The 17,829-nt window shown below is 43.8% G+C and overlaps 1 protein-coding gene across 9 annotated transcripts in view; it reads left to right on the top strand.

The window, feature by feature from the left end:
* Positions 1-17,829, top strand: part of LOC111961905 (ral GTPase-activating protein subunit beta-like) — a 90,510-nt gene that overhangs the window by 59,332 nt on the left and 13,349 nt on the right. For 8 of the 9 annotated variants that reach the window (XR_011476647.1, XM_023984609.2, XM_070440223.1 and 5 more), the window contains exons 23-26: positions 2,464-2,622; positions 6,146-6,320; positions 7,882-8,004; positions 9,095-9,231. Coding sequence is in view for 8 of the 9 variants with exons in the window: in XM_023984609.2 (XP_023840377.1) it covers positions 2,464-2,622; positions 6,146-6,320; positions 7,882-8,004; positions 9,095-9,231 (594 nt within the window). In the remaining variant the exon portion in view is untranslated. The other variant, XM_070440271.1, reaches the window with a different exon arrangement.

Below are 17,829 nucleotides of genomic sequence, written 5' to 3' on the forward strand. Positions count from 1 at the left end.
ATCTTAAATTCATTCTGGGGATTTTGAGTTATTGAAATAGGCTTCCACATCTACAGTGTCTCATTGGGGACAAACATTAACCAAACACTGAATCGTTTAGGAAACCCACCTCCAAGGCTGAAATCTCGTTTTCCTAATGAGCAACAGAAAAACACACATACCAATCGGCGTGTTCAGTGGCTGTAAGGGATTTAAAAGGATGTACATGTGTAGTGGAACTAGGATGTAACGATTCACCGATACACATCATCCGGGGTTCAAATGTTTAAGGTACAAGTGTATCGGTCCGCGGGAGCTCAAACCGATCCAAATGAAGCATGCATCAATCAGAAAACCAATTCAAAAGGTTCCTAATGTTTTTTTTATTTATTCATATTTGATTCCGAAAATACCTCTTATCTGTTTTGACTGAATTGATGTGTCCTCTCCTTCAGATCTATAGACTATTAAACTTCTTATTTTTTTTATATATTTTTTACATCTAACTGCTGATTGAAAACCCCAATCATTCAAATTTTATTAACATTGTTCAGGTTCACCATAAGACATAGTTTTCGTAGTTCTGCTTTAAACAGTCAGTTTTTTTGGTCATTTTTACATGAACAGGTAATTTCATGAAGGATAATCATTTTTGCGAGCTATGACAAAATTCCCCAAAGTCTAAACCATTTCGCTTTTGAGATGGGGGTAAAATCCAGTTGCATTTTATTAATTGGCTAAATGTCATTCTAATTTCTAAAGATAAATATTGACATAGTACTAGCTCAAAAACAAATATCTGCAAAATGACAAGTGAATCAGTAAATTACAGTGATTTCACATAAAAAGTGGGGGGATAGTGGGGTGGTACGTGCTCAGCCTGCTCTAAGGCTGCTTAGGTGCCTACACATACCATTGAGACACACACACACACTGAGGGCCACTCAGCTTAGAGAAGTAATCTCAGACAGATCCAGCTCAGAGAGGCCCAGCTCCTGAGCTCCCATTGGCAGCAGATAAATCATTTAAAAATGGAAAATGTGAAAAAAAATGGTGAATCGCATCTATCATTGTTCCTCTAATCAAACCGAATCGCGGCAAACTGTACTGAACAAAAATATACACGCAACATGCAACAATTTCAACCATTTTACTGAGTTACAGTTCATATAAGGAAATCAGTCAATTGAAATGCATTCATTAGGCCCTAATATATGGATTTCACATGACTGAATAGGGGTGGGCGTGGGAGGGCATAGACCAGACCTACCCACTGGGGAGGCAGGCCCAGCCAATCAGAATGAGTTTTTCCCCACAAAAGGGCTTTATTACAAGACAGAAATACTCCTCAGTTTCATCAGCTGTCCGGGCGGCTGGTCTCCGATGATCCCGCAGGTAAAGAAGCTGGATGTGGAGGTCCTGGGCTGGCGTGGTTACACGTTGTCTGCAATTGTGAGGCCGGTAGTACATACTGCCAAGTTCTCTAAAACAACGTTGGAGGCAGCTTAAAATAACATTAAATTCCCTGGCAACAGTTCTGGTGGACATTCCTGCAGTCAGCATACCAATTGCACTCTCCCCCAAAAATGACATCTGTGGCATTGTGTAGTGTGACAAAACTGCAAATTTTAGTGGCCTTTTATTGTCTCCAGCACAAGGTGCACATGTGTAATGATCATGCTGTTTAATCAGCTTCTTGATATACTACACCTGTCAGATGGATGGTTTATCTTGGAGAAGGAGAAATGGTCACTAACATAAATAAATTTATGCGCAAAATTTGACAGCAATAAACTTTTTCTGCGTATGAACATTTCTGGGATCTTTTATTTCAGCTCATGAAACATGGGATCAACTCTTTACATGTTGGGTTTATATTTTTGTTCAGTTTATATCAACTAGAAAGTATGCAATCTATCAATGACTATTTATTCAGTAAAAACATAATTTAAGACACTGTTTTTGGCTCTGTTCCTTCAGGGGAGCCTGCTGCTAGAGCAGTGTGTCAATTATTACCATTATCAACTACAGGCAGTGAGCAAGATACCAATCCCCCTGATGGGGGGGGGGGGAAGAACCACCAAACAGGTGGAAGCTGGGGTGGTGGAGGGCTAGCCAAAATCAGTACACATATCTGGTGGCAGCAATGTTACAGCTGCAGCAATATTAAACAGCAAAAAAAAGCCTACTGCTTAGCGCAACAGCAGAGGATGTGGGTGCAGAGCTGGTCAACTTAAATAGAACGCCATATTAAGGTGAATCTGATTGGTGCAATCTCAGCTGATGCTATCACAAATACTTGAGTTTCCCGTCTGAAATGGCTTCGCTTAATTTAGCTTATTTTGATTCAAGGTGTAGTCACCAAGTAGCAAATTATAGTTAACCAAATACAGCAGCTAAACTGGCCAATTCCTACGTAAAGTCATTTTAAGGTTGTATTAGCTGATGAACCAGCCAATTACGTTGACGTTTCCTGCCTTCCAGGAGCCCGGCAACAGTCGACTACCTCCCCACCTGATTGCACTGGACTCTGGGTTGCCGGGCTTCTTTGACGACATGAGCTACCTGGACCTGCTGCCCTGCCGGCCCTGTGACACAGTCTTCCTCTTCTACATGAAGGCCGGCCAGAAGAGCAGCCAGGAGGTGAGAAGTTTAAGGGGAGGGCGTCAACAGGGTTGTGTTCAGTAGGACTAGTCACTTTAAACAATGCCACTTTATATAATGTTTACATACCCTACATTACTCATCTCATATGTACAGTTGAAGTCGGAAGTTTACATTCACCTTAGCCAAATCTATTTAAACGCCGTTTTTCACAATTCCTGACATTTAATCCCAGTAAAAATTCCCTGTATTAGGTCAATTAGGATCACTACTTTATTTTAAGAATGTGAAATGTCAGAATAACAGTAGAGAGTGATTTTATTTCAGCTTTTATTTCTTTCATCACATTCCCAGTGGGTCAGAAGTTTACATACACAAAATGTATGTTTTTGTGTATGTAATGTGCAGTTGCAAACCGTAGTCTGGCTTTTTTTATGGTGGTTTTGGAGCAGTGGCTTCTTCCATGCTGAGCGGCCTTTCAGGTTATGTCGATATAGGACTCGTTTTACTGTGGATATAGATACTTTTGTACCTGTTTCCTCCAGCATCTTCACAAGGTCCTTTGCTGTTGTTCTGGGATTGATTTGCACTTTTCGCACCAAGTACGATCATCTCTAGGAGACAGAACGCGTCTCCTTCCTGAGCGGTATGACGGCTGCGTGATCCCATGGTGTTTATACTTGTATACTATTGTTTGTACAGATGAACGTGGTACCTTCAGGCGTTTGGAAATTGCTTCCGAGGATGAACCAGACTTGTGGAGGTCTACAATGTTTGGCTGAGGCTGAGGCTGATTTCTTTTGATTTTCCCATGATGTCAAGCAAAGAGGCACTGAGTTTGATGGTAGGCCTTAAAATACATCCACAGGTACACTTCCAATTAACTCAAATGATGTCAATTAGCCTATCAGAAGCTTCTAAAGCCATGACATAATTTTCTGGAATGTTCCAAGCTGTAAGGCACAGTCAACTTTGTGTATGTAAACTTCTGACCCACTGGAATTGTGATACAGTCAATTATAAGTTAAATAATCTGTCTGTCAACAATTGTTGGGAAAATGACTTGTGTCATGCACAAAGTACATGTCCTAACCGACTTGCCAAAACTATAGTTTGTTAACAAGAAATTTGTGGAGTGGTTGAAAAACGAGTTTTAATGACTCCAATCTAAGTGTATGTAAACTTCCGACTTCAACTGTATATACTGTGCTCTATACCATCTACTGCATCTTGCCTATGCCGTTTGGCCATCGCTCATCCATATATTTATATGTACATATTCTTATTAATTCCTTTACACTTGTGTGTATAAGGTAGTTGTTGTTAAATTGTTACATTACTTGTTAGATATTACTGCATGGTCGGAACTAGAAGCACAAGCATTTCGCTACACTCGCATTACCATCTGCTAACCATGTGTATGTGACCAATAACATTTTATTTGATTAGGAATGAACAGAAGAAAAAGGTCAAACTGGTTTTCCATTGCTGAAACTTTTTAACTTTTTGCTACGATGTGCCCTAATGAGCATGGCTCAGGAGTTATGGACCGTTGCAAAAGTCTTGATTATAATATCAATGCTTGAAAGAAGTTAGTTTACTTTCTCTGAAATTCCTTCTAGACAGTTACGCTAAACTATTCTAAAATGGTTGGGGGAAAAACATTAGGTGCCAGAGTCTGGTCTATTGGTAGATCTGCAGACTCCCTCTCATTTCAAACCTATTAATAAAACCAGCAAAATACAACTGAAATTTTGACCAAAAACTTTTACAGTCTAAATCTATTTACAGAAAATGAAATATTTCATGTTCACGTCTCCTCTGTTAATGGACTGTCTGTCCCTTTGTCCCATGCATAGAGTTAGTTAGAGGACTGATCTTTGTACCTGTCCCATTATGGCTTCTGTGAGAGCAAGGTCACGCCATTGAGTCTTATCTCCATTTTAAAGTAGTACATTTTCTTATTCTTTTTTGTTTGAAAAAAGTAGTAAAGCTAATATTGGTGATTTCACCACCATCTGCAGTGCTGGATTCCTGAACAAAAATCTTTTCATTCATTCATTTTTTCCACTAGATGGCGGTGATATAGTTTCAAGCCATTTGTGACTCACAACCTGGATTCGGTCTTATGTAGCAAAATTAGAATTTCTGTTTTTACATTGGATTAATGTAGAGACTCCGAGCTACAAAATGCTATATCATACACTGCATTTTAGGAACAATGGGAAGTAATTCTGCTTTGAAAGTTGATAGACTTGTAAACTAGAAAATTGTATTTTAGTGTTTCGGTGAGAGAGCTCTTCTTTGTCTACACCCATTCAGCATCGTTCACACCCTCTTAAGCTTTAGCCCCACCCATCTCGTTTCGTTCTCAGAGCGCACACTTGACTCTCTGGCCGATGATTTGTTTACCACTGGATAACATGAAAACAGCCTAACCAGCTCTGTTGGCAACAATTTCATTATGCTTTTTTGCCAACTTTACTGACACCGGCTATATTCAACGGGTGTTGTACACTTTAGCTTAAGATATTAAACAATGAACCTAGCTGGGTAAGAAACATGTAAGATCACACACATCACGTTAGCTAACGAGCCAGCCACCTAACGTTAGCTGGTGAGCCAACAAGCTAACGCTACCTAACAGTAACTACACGTTAGCTCAAGATATGTAGCTAGCTAGCTAGGTAAACAATGAACCTAGCTAGGTAAACAACATGTAATATCACACATCACGAGCCAGCAAGCTAATGTTAGCTAGTTAAACAACAATGAATAATGTCATACACATATAAAAAAACAAAAAACACTTTGTCAAAATTAGAAACGTGTAATATCTGAAAATGTAGCTAGCTAGACAATCTTACCCTATAGATCATCATGCATGATGGACTGTCACGAATCCATGCCACAAATGCCCTTAGTTTGAAGACCTAATCAGGAAACAGGTGTTTTTGCCATCTCTTTAGCTGTCATACTCTAATTACACTAATTTGAAACTCGATCCTCCAGAAAGTGGAGAGCAACACTTATGCAGCTACATTACTTTTATTTTATTTTTAATCCGCGTTCAACAGGATTACCAACACAGACTGAGCTCAATGAGAATCCTCTCTCGGCATGTCCAGCCCACTCATTATCTCAGCCAATCATGGCTAGTGGGAAGGTTACTGGCTTTTTCTGTGGTTTACCAACAAGGCTCGTAATTTAACAATTCAATTCGTATTTACAGATGGCATACAAGTTTGTTATTAAGGGACATGAAAGTTTACATGTTCAAGAAGGCATTTCTGCCCCCAAAAAACACATTTTTCTAAATAAATACAAAAACATTAAAATGGCTCTCCTGTGAAGTCGTGACTTGCGACATACTTCTAGTTTCCTGAAACGGGTCACATTTACAAACCATAGCACCCAATTTGTATAAGACAATGCTCTGATCATTGGCTGATCACTCCCAACCCATAGGAATCCCCACCCTGTTGACGCTCTCAATGGCCATGTCCATGCAAAAACGGGTTATATCGATGATGAGGCCTCTAACTCTATGGTCCTATGCCAGATCCTGAGAAATGTGGAGTCGAGCGCCAACGTGCAGCATCACTTCCTGGAGTTCCTGATGTCGCTGGGCTGGCCCGTGGAGGTGGGGCAACACCCGGGCTGGACGGGCAGCGTCTACACTAGCTGGTCCATCAACAACCACAACAACAACAATAACGGAGACAGCATCCCACCAGGTGAGGGAGGGAGCATTATAATGCCAACCTGAGAATATACAGTACCAGTCAAAAGTTAGGGGTTTTCTTTATTTTAACTTTCTTCTACATTTTTTTTTTTTTAATAGTGAGACATCAAAACTATGAAATAACGTAGTAACTGAAAAAGTTTTAAACGAATCCAAATCAAACTCGTCAATGTGCATCATGCTAGCTCTTCCTCAAATGGCAAGGGACTGAAGCTCATTGGCTGGAACTCGAATTGATAGGGGCTGACCTACGTGGGCCAAGCTTCCATTACTCAAAATGGCGCTGCACAGCTTCCAGTAAACAGTCGCTTGCAAACTAGGGATTTTGTTTCTAATTGAAGTAAGACAGTAATGCCGACCCTATTTGACACATTTTCTGCCCTAGAGCATAAATGCATTTTTAGGTTCCACCTCCAGGCTCCTCATACAGTACCAGTCAAAGTCTGGACACACCTACTCATTCCAGGGTTTTTCTTTATTTGTACTTTTTTCCACATTGTATAATAATAGTGAAGACAACAAAACTATGAAATAACACATATAGAATCATGTAGTAACCAAAAGTGTAAAACAAATCAAAATATATTTTATATTTGAATTCTTCAAAGTAGACACCTTTTGCCTTGACGGCTTTGCACACTCTTGACATTTTCTCAACCAACTTCATGAGGTATTCACCTGGAATGCATTTCAATTAACAGGTGTGCCTTCTTAAAAGTGAATTTGTTTGAGGCTTTAAAATTGTTCTTACCCTATGATTTTGAACATTCAAAGCATCTGGAAAATGTCCATCACAGGCATTGCTGTCACCTTAGCTTGCTAAATAACTTCTGAGTGATGGGAAGCACAAGCACCACCACCAATCTGCCTACAACACTGCGCACACACACCCATCCTTACTATGACAACTAATGTAGCATTGTCAGCAAATGACTGAGGTCTCAACACACATATCCGATTTGGTCACTTGTAACTTGCTGTTTGGACATTCAGTAGTCCAAAACAGATTTGAGAAACAAAACTGATTTGAACATTAAGGCCTGCAGTGTGAACAAGGCTTAACAGTCAGAGACTCCATATGTAGCCTAGCTGATGAAGTGGGATATTTCTAATCAATGCAAAATGGAATACAAATTACACAATTATTTGAACGAGAATGCGTAGACTTCAATGAGCAACCAATAGGTATTGTTTAAAGTTAATGGTGTTGTTGTAGAAAAGGACGAGAAGCGCAGCTAAATGGCTTCAATTAGCCTTGCTAGCTAGTTCACTAACTTAGCTGGCTAGCGTAGCTGGCTTCTTGATGCAGTCAAGACAGGCACAACCAGATGTTATGATAGATATGGCCACAACAAGTTTGTCTAACTAGCACAAGTATGGCGCCCTCAAGCAGAGCAGCACTCTCTCTGCCGAGTCGCGCAGCAAACAATATTTATTTTTCGCACGTGTGTATTTCGACTGTCGGGATAAAAATGTAATGATATTATTTGAATAGTGAAAATATTTAAAATGCCCAAACCTAGTAGTAAGGAAGTTCCTTTCTGTCCCCACAGATGATACTATCACCCTGGGAGACACGGGCGGGGGCGTGTTCAATGGAGAGAAGCGGGTGCTGTACTACGCCGACGCCCTGACCGAGATCGCCTTTGTCGTTCCCTCGCTCACAGACTCCTCCGGTGGGCCTCATCCCTTTCTCCCATCTTCCTCTATTACTTTCTCTCCTGTACTCCTCATCCATCTCTCCCATCAGCACATCTTATTTTCTCTCCTCCACTCCTCATCTGGATTTTGTTGTTTGGGGGGGAGAGATCAGCTATGAAACTAGCAGACAGATTAGTCTATAAAATAACATTACTTGCATCATTTCTTATCCCCTTTTCTTTTTCTTTTTTACCCCTACCACCCCATCCCCTGGTTGGAGGACCTGGTAGAAAACATTCAAATTCAATATATATACCCATGTAGCCTTCTATTTCTACTGGACTCCCAAGTGTATCGTCAAATCAACCAATCCCTCTAATCTTAATTCCATCACTCAGATGTCCACAGACTAACCCATCTTTCCCAGTATTGCCATTTCACTATTTCCTTTTGCAATACAACCTTCTATTTTACTGTGGTGTCTTACGAGGGTCTTGAACCTCTCCATTTGTACTATTTCTATTGAGTTTGCCCTAAAAATAAATACTTTACCTAAGAATATAATCATATTTCACATTGATTGATTGTGGTTTTTCAGATCTCCTAACAGTACTGTTTGTAGGTCCATCTGAACACAGACATTATGACTCAACAACCACTCTGGACCTGACTCCAAAAGCGAGCTACCAAAGGACAGTACCAAAAGAGATGATCTATTGATTCTGTTTCTTCATTGCAGAGTCTGCACAGGGCTGACTGTTTAATCCCCCATATATTGTGTTCTTTTTGTGGGGAGAATTTTACATAAATTTAAATTAATTTGATTTCCTCAACAAATTTTCTTTCAGAGCTTTGTAATTGCATTAGAAAGTCATTGAGCAGGGGTGTATTCATTAGGCACTAAACAGAAGAAAATGGACTCATCTTTTTTTCTGTTGTAAAACACTTAGTCACATTATGCCGTGACTGATGAAGTTGCGTGGGTTCATCTGTGTGTGTCTCAAATGTCACCCTATTCCCTATATAGTGCACTACTTTTGACCAAAACCCTGGTTAAAAGTAGTGCACTATCTAGGGAATAGGGTGCAGACTGTGTTCTCACTTGTCTTTGTGTTGTTCCTATAGCTGAGTCGTCGGAGAACAGTTTCCCCACAGTGGATTCTGACTCTCAGATGGAACTGCTACCCAACCTGCTGAAACAGTCCAACCTCACACTGGAGCTCTTCCCCAACCACTCTGACAACGTGGCCCCCGCACAGAGGGTAAGACGCACTACAAACCATTATAAGGGACACTTATTTTTTTTTTTTACATTATTATCATTATTTCCAACCATACCAGTGTCTACATGAAGTGTGTTCGGAAAGTATTAGCCTTATTTTTAAATGGAATTAATGCATTTTTCCCCCCTCATCAATCTACACACAATACCACATAATTAAAAAGCAAAAACAGTTGTTTTTACTTATTTACATAAGTATTCAGGCCCTTTGCTATGAGACTCGAAATTGGGGTGAATCTTGTTTCCATTGATCATCCTTGAGATGTTTCTACAACTTGATTGGCGTCCACCTGTGGTAAATTCAATTGGTTGGACATGATTTGGAAAGGCAAACACCTGTCTATATAAGTCCCACAGTTGATTATGCATGTCAGAGCAAAAACCAAGTCATGAGTTCAAAGGAATTGTCCATAGAGCTCCGAGACAGGATTGTGTTGAGGCACAGATCTGGGGAAGGGTACCAAACATTTTCTACAGCATTAAGGTCCCCAAGAACACAGTGGCCTCCATTCTTAAATGGAAGAAGTTTAAAACCACTAAGACTCTTCCTAGAGAAGGGCCTTGGTCAGGGTGGTGACCAAGAACCCTATGGTCACTCTGAAAGAGCTCCAGAGTTCCTCTGTGGAGATGGGAGAATCTTTCAGAAGGACAACAATCTCTGCAGCACTCCACCAATCAGGTTTTTATGGTAGAGTGGCCAGGCGGAAGCCACTCCTCAGTCAAAGGCACATGACAGCCCTCTTGGAGTTTGCCAAAAGGCACCTAAAGGACTCAGACCATGAGAAACAAGATTATCTGGTTTGATGAAACCAAGATTGAACTCTTTGGCCTGAATGCCAAGCGTCACGTCTGGAGGAAACCTGGCACAATCTCTACAGTGAAGCATGGTGGTGGCAGCGTCATGCTGTGGGGATGGTTTTCAGCGACAAGGACTGGGAGACTAGTCAGGATCGAGGGAAGGATGAACGGAGCAAAGTACAGAGAGATCCTTGATGAAAACCATCTCCAGAGTGCTCAGGACCTCAGACTGGGGCGAAGGTTCACCTTCCAACAGGACAACGACCCTAAGCACACAGCCAAGACAACGCAGGAGTGGCTTCAAGAACAAGTCTTGAATGTCCTTGAGTGGCCCAGCCAGAGCCCGGACTTGAACCCCGATCAAACATCTCTGGAGAGACCTGCAAATAGCTTGTGGCAGCGACGCTCCCCATCCAACCTGACAGAGCTTGAGAGAATCTGCAGAGAAGAATGGGAAAAACTCCCCAAATACAGGGTGCCCAGCTTGTAGCGTCATCCCCAAGAAGACCGAGGCTGTAATCGCTGCCAAAAGGTGCTTCAACAAAGTACTGAGTAAAGGGTCTGAATACTTATGTAAATGTATTATTTCCAATTTTCTATGTGTTTGCATACAATTCTAAAAAACTGTTTTTGCTTTGGCATTATGGGGTATTGTGTGTAGATTGATAAGGGGGGAAAACAATGTAATACATTATAGAATAAGGCTGTAACTTAACAAAATGTGGAAAAAGTGTAAGTGTCTGAATACTTTCCGAATGCACTGTATGTGAAAATATATGTAGGTTAAAAAGTGATGAGGTGCCCGTTAAGTATAGAAGTATTATTTTCCTCAGTCAGACCCACCTGGTCAATGGCCAAAAGCCCACCTGAACCCTACCCCAGTGTTATTTGATTCTGGTCCTGGAGGGCCAAAACAACCCTAACCGTTTCATTCTCACCTTCTGAATAGGGATGTTGTGCCTTTTCCGACTGACAGCTTTTTAGATGGGGTTATGAATGGTGATAGCCAGGGCTCGAATCTTTAAGTTAACAGGGATAGGAGCTACAGTAGGCAGGGTCCGGTTGGCATGGCGCCGACAGAGGGCTGCCGTGCTTCTAGTCCTTAGGAAACTTTGCAGTATTTGTTTTTTGGGTGTAGGGCCTGATCAGAGCCTGAAGGTACGGAGGTGCCGTTCCTTCACAGCTCCGTAGGCAGCACCATGGTCTTGTAGCGGATGCGAGCTTCAACTGGAAGCCAGTGGAGAGAGCGGAGGAGCGGGGTGACGTGAGAGAACTTGGGAAGGTTGAACACCAGACGGGCTGCGGCGTTCTGGATGAGTTGTAGGGGTTTAATGGCACGGCAGGGAGCCCAGCCAACAGCGAGTTGCAGTAATCCAGACGGGAGATGACAAGTGCCTGGATTAGGACCTGCGCCGCTTCCTGTGTGAGGCAGGGTCGTACTCTGCGAATGTTGTAGAGCATGAACCTACAGGAACGGGTCACCGCCTTGATGTTAGTTGAGAACGACAGGGTGTTGTCCAGGATCACGCCAAGGTTCTTAGCACTCTGGGAGGAGTACACAATGGAGTTGTCAACCGTGATGGCGAGATCATGGAACGGGCAGTCCTTCCCCGGGAGGAAGAGCAGCTCTGTCTTGCCGAGGTTCAGCTTGAGGTGGTGATCCGTCATCCACACTGATATGTCTGCCAGACATGCAGAGATGCAATTCGCCACCTGGTTATCAGAGGGGGAAAGGAGAAGATTAATTGTGTGTCATCTGCATAGCAATGATAGGAGAGACCATGTGAGGATATGACAGAGCCAAGTGACTTGGTGTATAGCGAGAATAGGAGAGGGCCTAGAACAGAGCCCTGGGGGACACCAGTGGTGAGAGCACGTGGTGCGGAGACAGATTCTCCCCACGCCACCTGGTAGGAGCGACCTGTCAGGTAGGACGCAATCCAAGCGTGGGCCGCGCCGGAGATGCCAACTCGGAGAGGGTGGAGAGGAGGATCTGATGGTTCACAGTATCAAAGGCAGCCGATAGGTCTAGAAGGATGAGAGCAGAGGAGAGAGAGTTAGCTTTAGCAGTGCGGAGCGCCTCCGTGAACACAGGAAGAGCAGTCTCAGTTGAATGACTAGTCTTGAAACCTGACTGATTTGGATCAAGAAGGTCATTCTGAGAGAGATAGCAGGAGAGCTGGCCAAGGACGGCACGTTCAAGAGTTTTGGAGAGAAAAGAAAGAAGGGATACTGGTCTGTAGTTGTTGACATCGGAGGATCGAGTGTAGGCTTTTTCAGAAGGGGTGCAACTCTCGCTCTCTTGAAGACGGAAGGGACGTAGCCAGCGTCAAGGATGAGTTGATGAGCGAGGTGAGGTAAGGGGAAGGTCTCCGGAAATGTCTGGAGAAGAGAGGAGGGGATAGGGTCAAGCGGGCAGGTTGTTGGGCGGCCGGCCGTCACAAGACGCGAGATTTCATCTGGAGAGAGAGGGAGAAAGGGGTCAAAGCACGGGTAGGGCAGTGTGAGCAGAACAGCGGTGTCGTTTGACTTAGCAAACGAGGATCGGATGTCGTCGACCTTCTTTTCAAATGGTTGACGAAGTCATCCGCAGAGAGGGAGGAGGGGGGGAGGGGGAGGAGGAGGATTCAGGAGGGAGGAGAAGGTGGCAAAGAGCTTCCTAGGGTTAGAGGCAGATGCTTGGAATTTAGAGTGGTAGAAAGTGGCTTTAGCAGCAGAGACAGAAGAGGAGAATGTAGAGAGGAGGGAGTGAAAGGATGCCAGGTCCGCAGGGAGGCGAGTTTTCCTCCATTTCCGCTCGGCTGCCCGGAGCCCGGTTCTGTGAGCTCGCAATGAGTCGTCGAGCCACGGAGCAGGAGGGATGCAGAAAGGGAGGAGAGGAGGGTTGAGGAGGCAGAATCAGGAGATAGGTTGGAGAAGGTTTGAGCAGAGGGAAGAGATGATAGGATGGAAGAGGAGAGAGTAGCGGGGGAGAGAGAGCGAAGTTTGGGACGGCGCGATACCATCCGAGTGGGGGCAGTGTGGGAAGTGTTGGATGAGAGGGAGAAGGATACAAGGTAGTGGTCGGAGAATTGGAGGGGAGTTGCAATGAGATTAGTGGAAGAACAGCATCTAGTAAAGATGAGGTCAAGCGTATTGCCTGCCTTGTGAGTAGGGGGGGGAGGTGAGAGGGTGAGGTCAAAAGAGGAGAGGAGTGGAAAGAAGGAGGCATAGAGGAATGAGTCAAAGGTAGACGTGGGGAGGTTAAAGTCACCCAGAACTGTGAGAGGTGAGCTATCCTCAGGAAAGGAACTTATCAAGGCGTCAAGCTCATTGATGAACTCTCCAAGGGAACCTGGAGGGCGATAAATGATAAGGATGTTAAGCTTGAAAGGGCTGGTAACTGTGACAGCATGGAATTCAAAGGAGGCGATAGACAGATGGGTCAGGGGAGAAAGAGAGAATGTCCACTTGGGAGAAATGAGGATCCCAGTGCCACCACCCCGCTGACCAGAAGCTCTCGGGGTGTGCGAGAACAGTGGGCAGACGAGAGAGAGCAGTAGGAGTAGCAGTGAGAGAGCAGTAGGAGTAGCCCAGAAAATGTTGCGTTATTACATACAGCCGGGAAGAACTATTAGATATCAGAGCATTGTCAAAAAATTGTTTTTTTTTTTTTTAATATCTTTTTTTTTTTTATTATTATTTTTTTTTTTACCGTTATTTTACCAGGTAAGTTGACTGAGAACATGTTCTCATTTGCAGCAACGACCTGGGGAATAGTTACAGGGAGAGGAGGGGGATGAATGAGCCAATTGTAAACTGGGGATTATTAGGTGCCCGTGATGGTTGAGGGCCAGATTGGGAATTTAGCCAGGACACCGGGGTTAACACCCCTACTCTTACGATAAGTGCCATGGGATCTTTAATGACCTCAGAGAGTCAGGACACCCGTTTAACGTCCCATCCGAAAGACGGCACCCTACACAGAGCAGTGTCCCCAATCACTGCCCTGGGGCATTGGGATCTTTTGTTTAGACCAGAGGAAAGAGTGCCTCCTACTGGCCCTCCAACACCACTTCCAGCAGCACCTGGTCTCCCATCCAGGGACTGACCAGGACCAACCCTGCTTAGCTTCAGAAGCAAGCCAGCAGTGGTATGCAGGGTGGTATGCTGCTGGCCAACTTACCAGCACTACGACCAGGAATACGACTTTCTCGAAGCGGATCCTTTGTCCGAACTACCCAGGACATCTGAGCTGATTCCAGAGGCTGACCCAAAACAACGCTGCCAGAGAAGAGGTAGGCGGAGTGGTCTTCTGGTGCACACACCACCCACCTCTTCCGAGTATATTACTCGCTAATGTCCAGTCTCTAGATAACAAGGTAGACAAAATTAGGTCAAGGGTGACTTTCCAGAGAGACATCAGGGATTGTAACATGCTCTGTTTCATGGAAACATGGCTCTCTCGGGATATGCTGTCGGAGTCGATACAGCCACCTGAATTCTTTGTACGTCGCACCGACAGGAATAAACATCTCTCCAGGAAGAAGGGCGGTGGTGTATGTTTCATGATTAACGTCTCATAGTGTAATTGTAACAACATAAAAGGAACTCAAGTCCTTTTGTTCACCTGACCTAGAATCCTCAATCAAATGCCGACCGTATTATCTCCCAAGAGAATTCTCCTCGGTTATTGTCACAGCCGTGTATATCCCCCCTCAACCAATACCACGACGGCCCTCAAGGAACTTCACTGGACTTTATGCAAACTGGAAACCATATATCCTGAGGCTGCATTTATTGAAGCTGGGGATTTTAACAAAGAAAATTTGAGAACAAGGCTACCTAAATTCTATCAGCATATTGACTGTAGTACTCTTGCTGGCAAAACTCTGGATCACTGCTACTCGAACTTGCGCGATGCATACAAGGCCCTCCCCCGCCCTCCTTTTGGCAAATCTTACCACAACTCCATTTTTCTTCTCCCCTCCTATAGGCAGAAACTCAAACAGAATGTACCCGTGTTAAGAACTATTCACCGCTGGTCTGACCAATCGGAATCCACGCTTCAAGATTGTTTTGATCACGCGGACTGGGACATGTTCTGGGTAGACTCTGAGAATAATATCGAAATGTACCGCTGATTCGGTGAGTGAGTTTATAAGGAAGTGCATAGGAGATGTACCCACTGTGACTATTAAAACCTACCCTAACCAGAAACTGTGGATAGATGGCGGCATTCGCACAAAAGTAAAAGCGCGAACCACCGCGAACCACCCATGTGTATGTGACTAATAAAATTTGATTTGATTTGATTTGATTTAATTTAACCATGGAAAGGTAACTGGGATTATGGCCAAATACAAGCAGTGTAGTTATTCCCTCCGCAAGGCAATCAAACAAGCGAAATGCCAGTACACTGACAAGGTGGAGTTGCAATTCAACAGCTCAGACACGAGATGTATGTGGCAGGGTCTACAGACAATCACGGACAACAAAAAGAAAACCAGCCACGAACAACGACGTCTTGCTTCCAGACAAACTAAACACCACCTTATTTGCCCGCTTTGAGGATAGTACAGTGCCACCTACGCGGCCCGCTACCAAGGACGGTGGGCTCTCCTTCTCCGTGGCCAATGTAAGAGATTTAAACGTGTTAACCCTCGCAAGGCTGTCGGCCCAGACGGCATCCCTAGCCGCGTCCTCAGAGCAAGCGCAGACCAGCTGGCTGGTGTGTTTACGGACATATTCAATCTCTCCCTATCCCAGTCTGCTGTCCCCACATGCTTCAAGATGGCCACCATTGTTCTTGTACCCAAGAAGGCAAAGGTAATTTAACTAAATTACTATCGCCCCATAGCCCTCACTTCTGTCATCATGAAGTGCTTTGAGAGGCTAGTCAAGGATCATATCACCTCCACCTTACCTATCACCCTAGACCCACTTCAATTTGCTTACAACCCTAATAGGTTCACAGACAATTCAATCGCCATAACACTGCACACTGCCCTATCCCATCTGGACAAGAGGAATACCTATGTAAGTGTGCTGTTGACTATAGCTCAGCACCATAGTACCCTTCAAACTCATCATTAAGCTAGAGGTCCTGGGTCTCAACCCCGCCCTGTGCAATTGGGTCCTGGACTTCCTGGCAGGCCGCCCCCAGGTGGTGAAGGTAGGAAACACCATCTCCACTTCGCTGATCCTCAACACTAGGGCCCCACAAGGGTACATGCTCATTCCCCTCCTGTACTCCCTGTTCACCCATAATTGCATGGCCATGCATGCCTCCAACTCAATCATCAAGTTTGCAGTCGACACAACAGTCGTAGGCTTGATTACCAACAATGACGAGACAGCCTACAGGGAGGAGGTGAGGGCACTCGGAGTGTGGTGTCAGCAAAACAACCTCACTTTACGTCAACAAAACAAAGGAGATGATCGTGGACTTAAGGAAACACCCCCCTATCCACATCAACGAACAGCAGTGGAGAAGGTGGAAAGTTCCTCGGCATACATATCACGGACAAACTGAAATGGTCCACCCACACAGACAGTGTGGTGAAGGCAAAACAGCGCCTCTTCAACCTCAGGAGGCTGAAGAAATTTGTCTTGTCACCTGAAACCCTCACAAACTATTACAGATGCACAATTGAGAGCATCCTGTCGGGCTGCATCACCGCCTGGTAAGGCAACTGCACCGCCCACAACTGCAAGGCTCTTCAGAGAGTGGAGCGGTCTGCACAACACATCACCGGGGGCAAACTACCTGCCCTCCAGGACACCTACAGCAACCAATGTCACAGGAAGGCCAAAAAGATCATCAAGGACAACAACCACCCGAGCCACTGCCTGTTCACCCCACTACCATCCAGAAGGCGAGGTCAGTACAAGTGTATCAAAGATGGGATCAAGAGACAGAATCTGTTTTTCAGTCTCAAGACCGTCAGACTGTTAACCTGTCTAGCGGAACCCCTCGCCAACAGCCAATAAAATTGCAGGGCGCCAAATACAAATCAACAGATCTCATAAATCAGATTTCTCAAACATACAACTATTAGGCACCATTTTAAAGATAAAATTCTCGTTAATCCAGCCACAGTGTCTGATTTCAAAAATGCTTTACAGCGAAAGCTCCACAAACGATTATGTTAGGTCACCACCAAGTCACAGAAAAACTCAGCCATTTTTCCCGCCAAAGAGAGGAGTCACAAAAAGCACAAAGAGATAAAATGAATCACTAACCTTTGATGATCTTCATCAGGTGACACTCATAGAAGTTCATGTTACACAATACATGTATGTTTTGTTCGGTAAAGTTCATATTTATATCCAAAAATCTTATTTTACATTGGCGTGTTAGATTCAGTAGTTCCAAAACATGCAGTGATATTGCAGAGAGCCACATGAATTCACAGAAATACTCATAATAAATGTTGATGAAAATACAGCTATTATACATGAAACTTTAGATACACTTCTCCTTAAAGCAACCGCTGTGTCAGATCCGCCATGTTGGGTAGTCAACATTATTCATAAATAGCATTAGAAATATTCACTTACCTTTGATGATCTTCATCAGAATGCACTCCCGGGAATCGCAGTTCCACAATAAATGCTTGTTTTGTTCGATAATGTCCATCATGTATGTCCTTTTATGTCCAATAGCTTCTTTTGTTAGGGCGTTTGGTAAACAATCCAAAAGCGCGATCTGGTCCATTCGGACGAAACGTTCAAAAAGTTATATTACAGGTCGAAGAAACTTGTCAAATTAAGTATAGAATCAATCTTTAGGATGTTT

Source organism: Salvelinus sp. IW2-2015, linkage group LG1, assembly GCF_002910315.2.
Source record: "Salvelinus sp. IW2-2015 linkage group LG1, ASM291031v2, whole genome shotgun sequence".
In the NCBI taxonomy this organism is placed as follows: Eukaryota; Metazoa; Chordata; class Actinopteri; order Salmoniformes; family Salmonidae; genus Salvelinus; species Salvelinus sp. IW2-2015.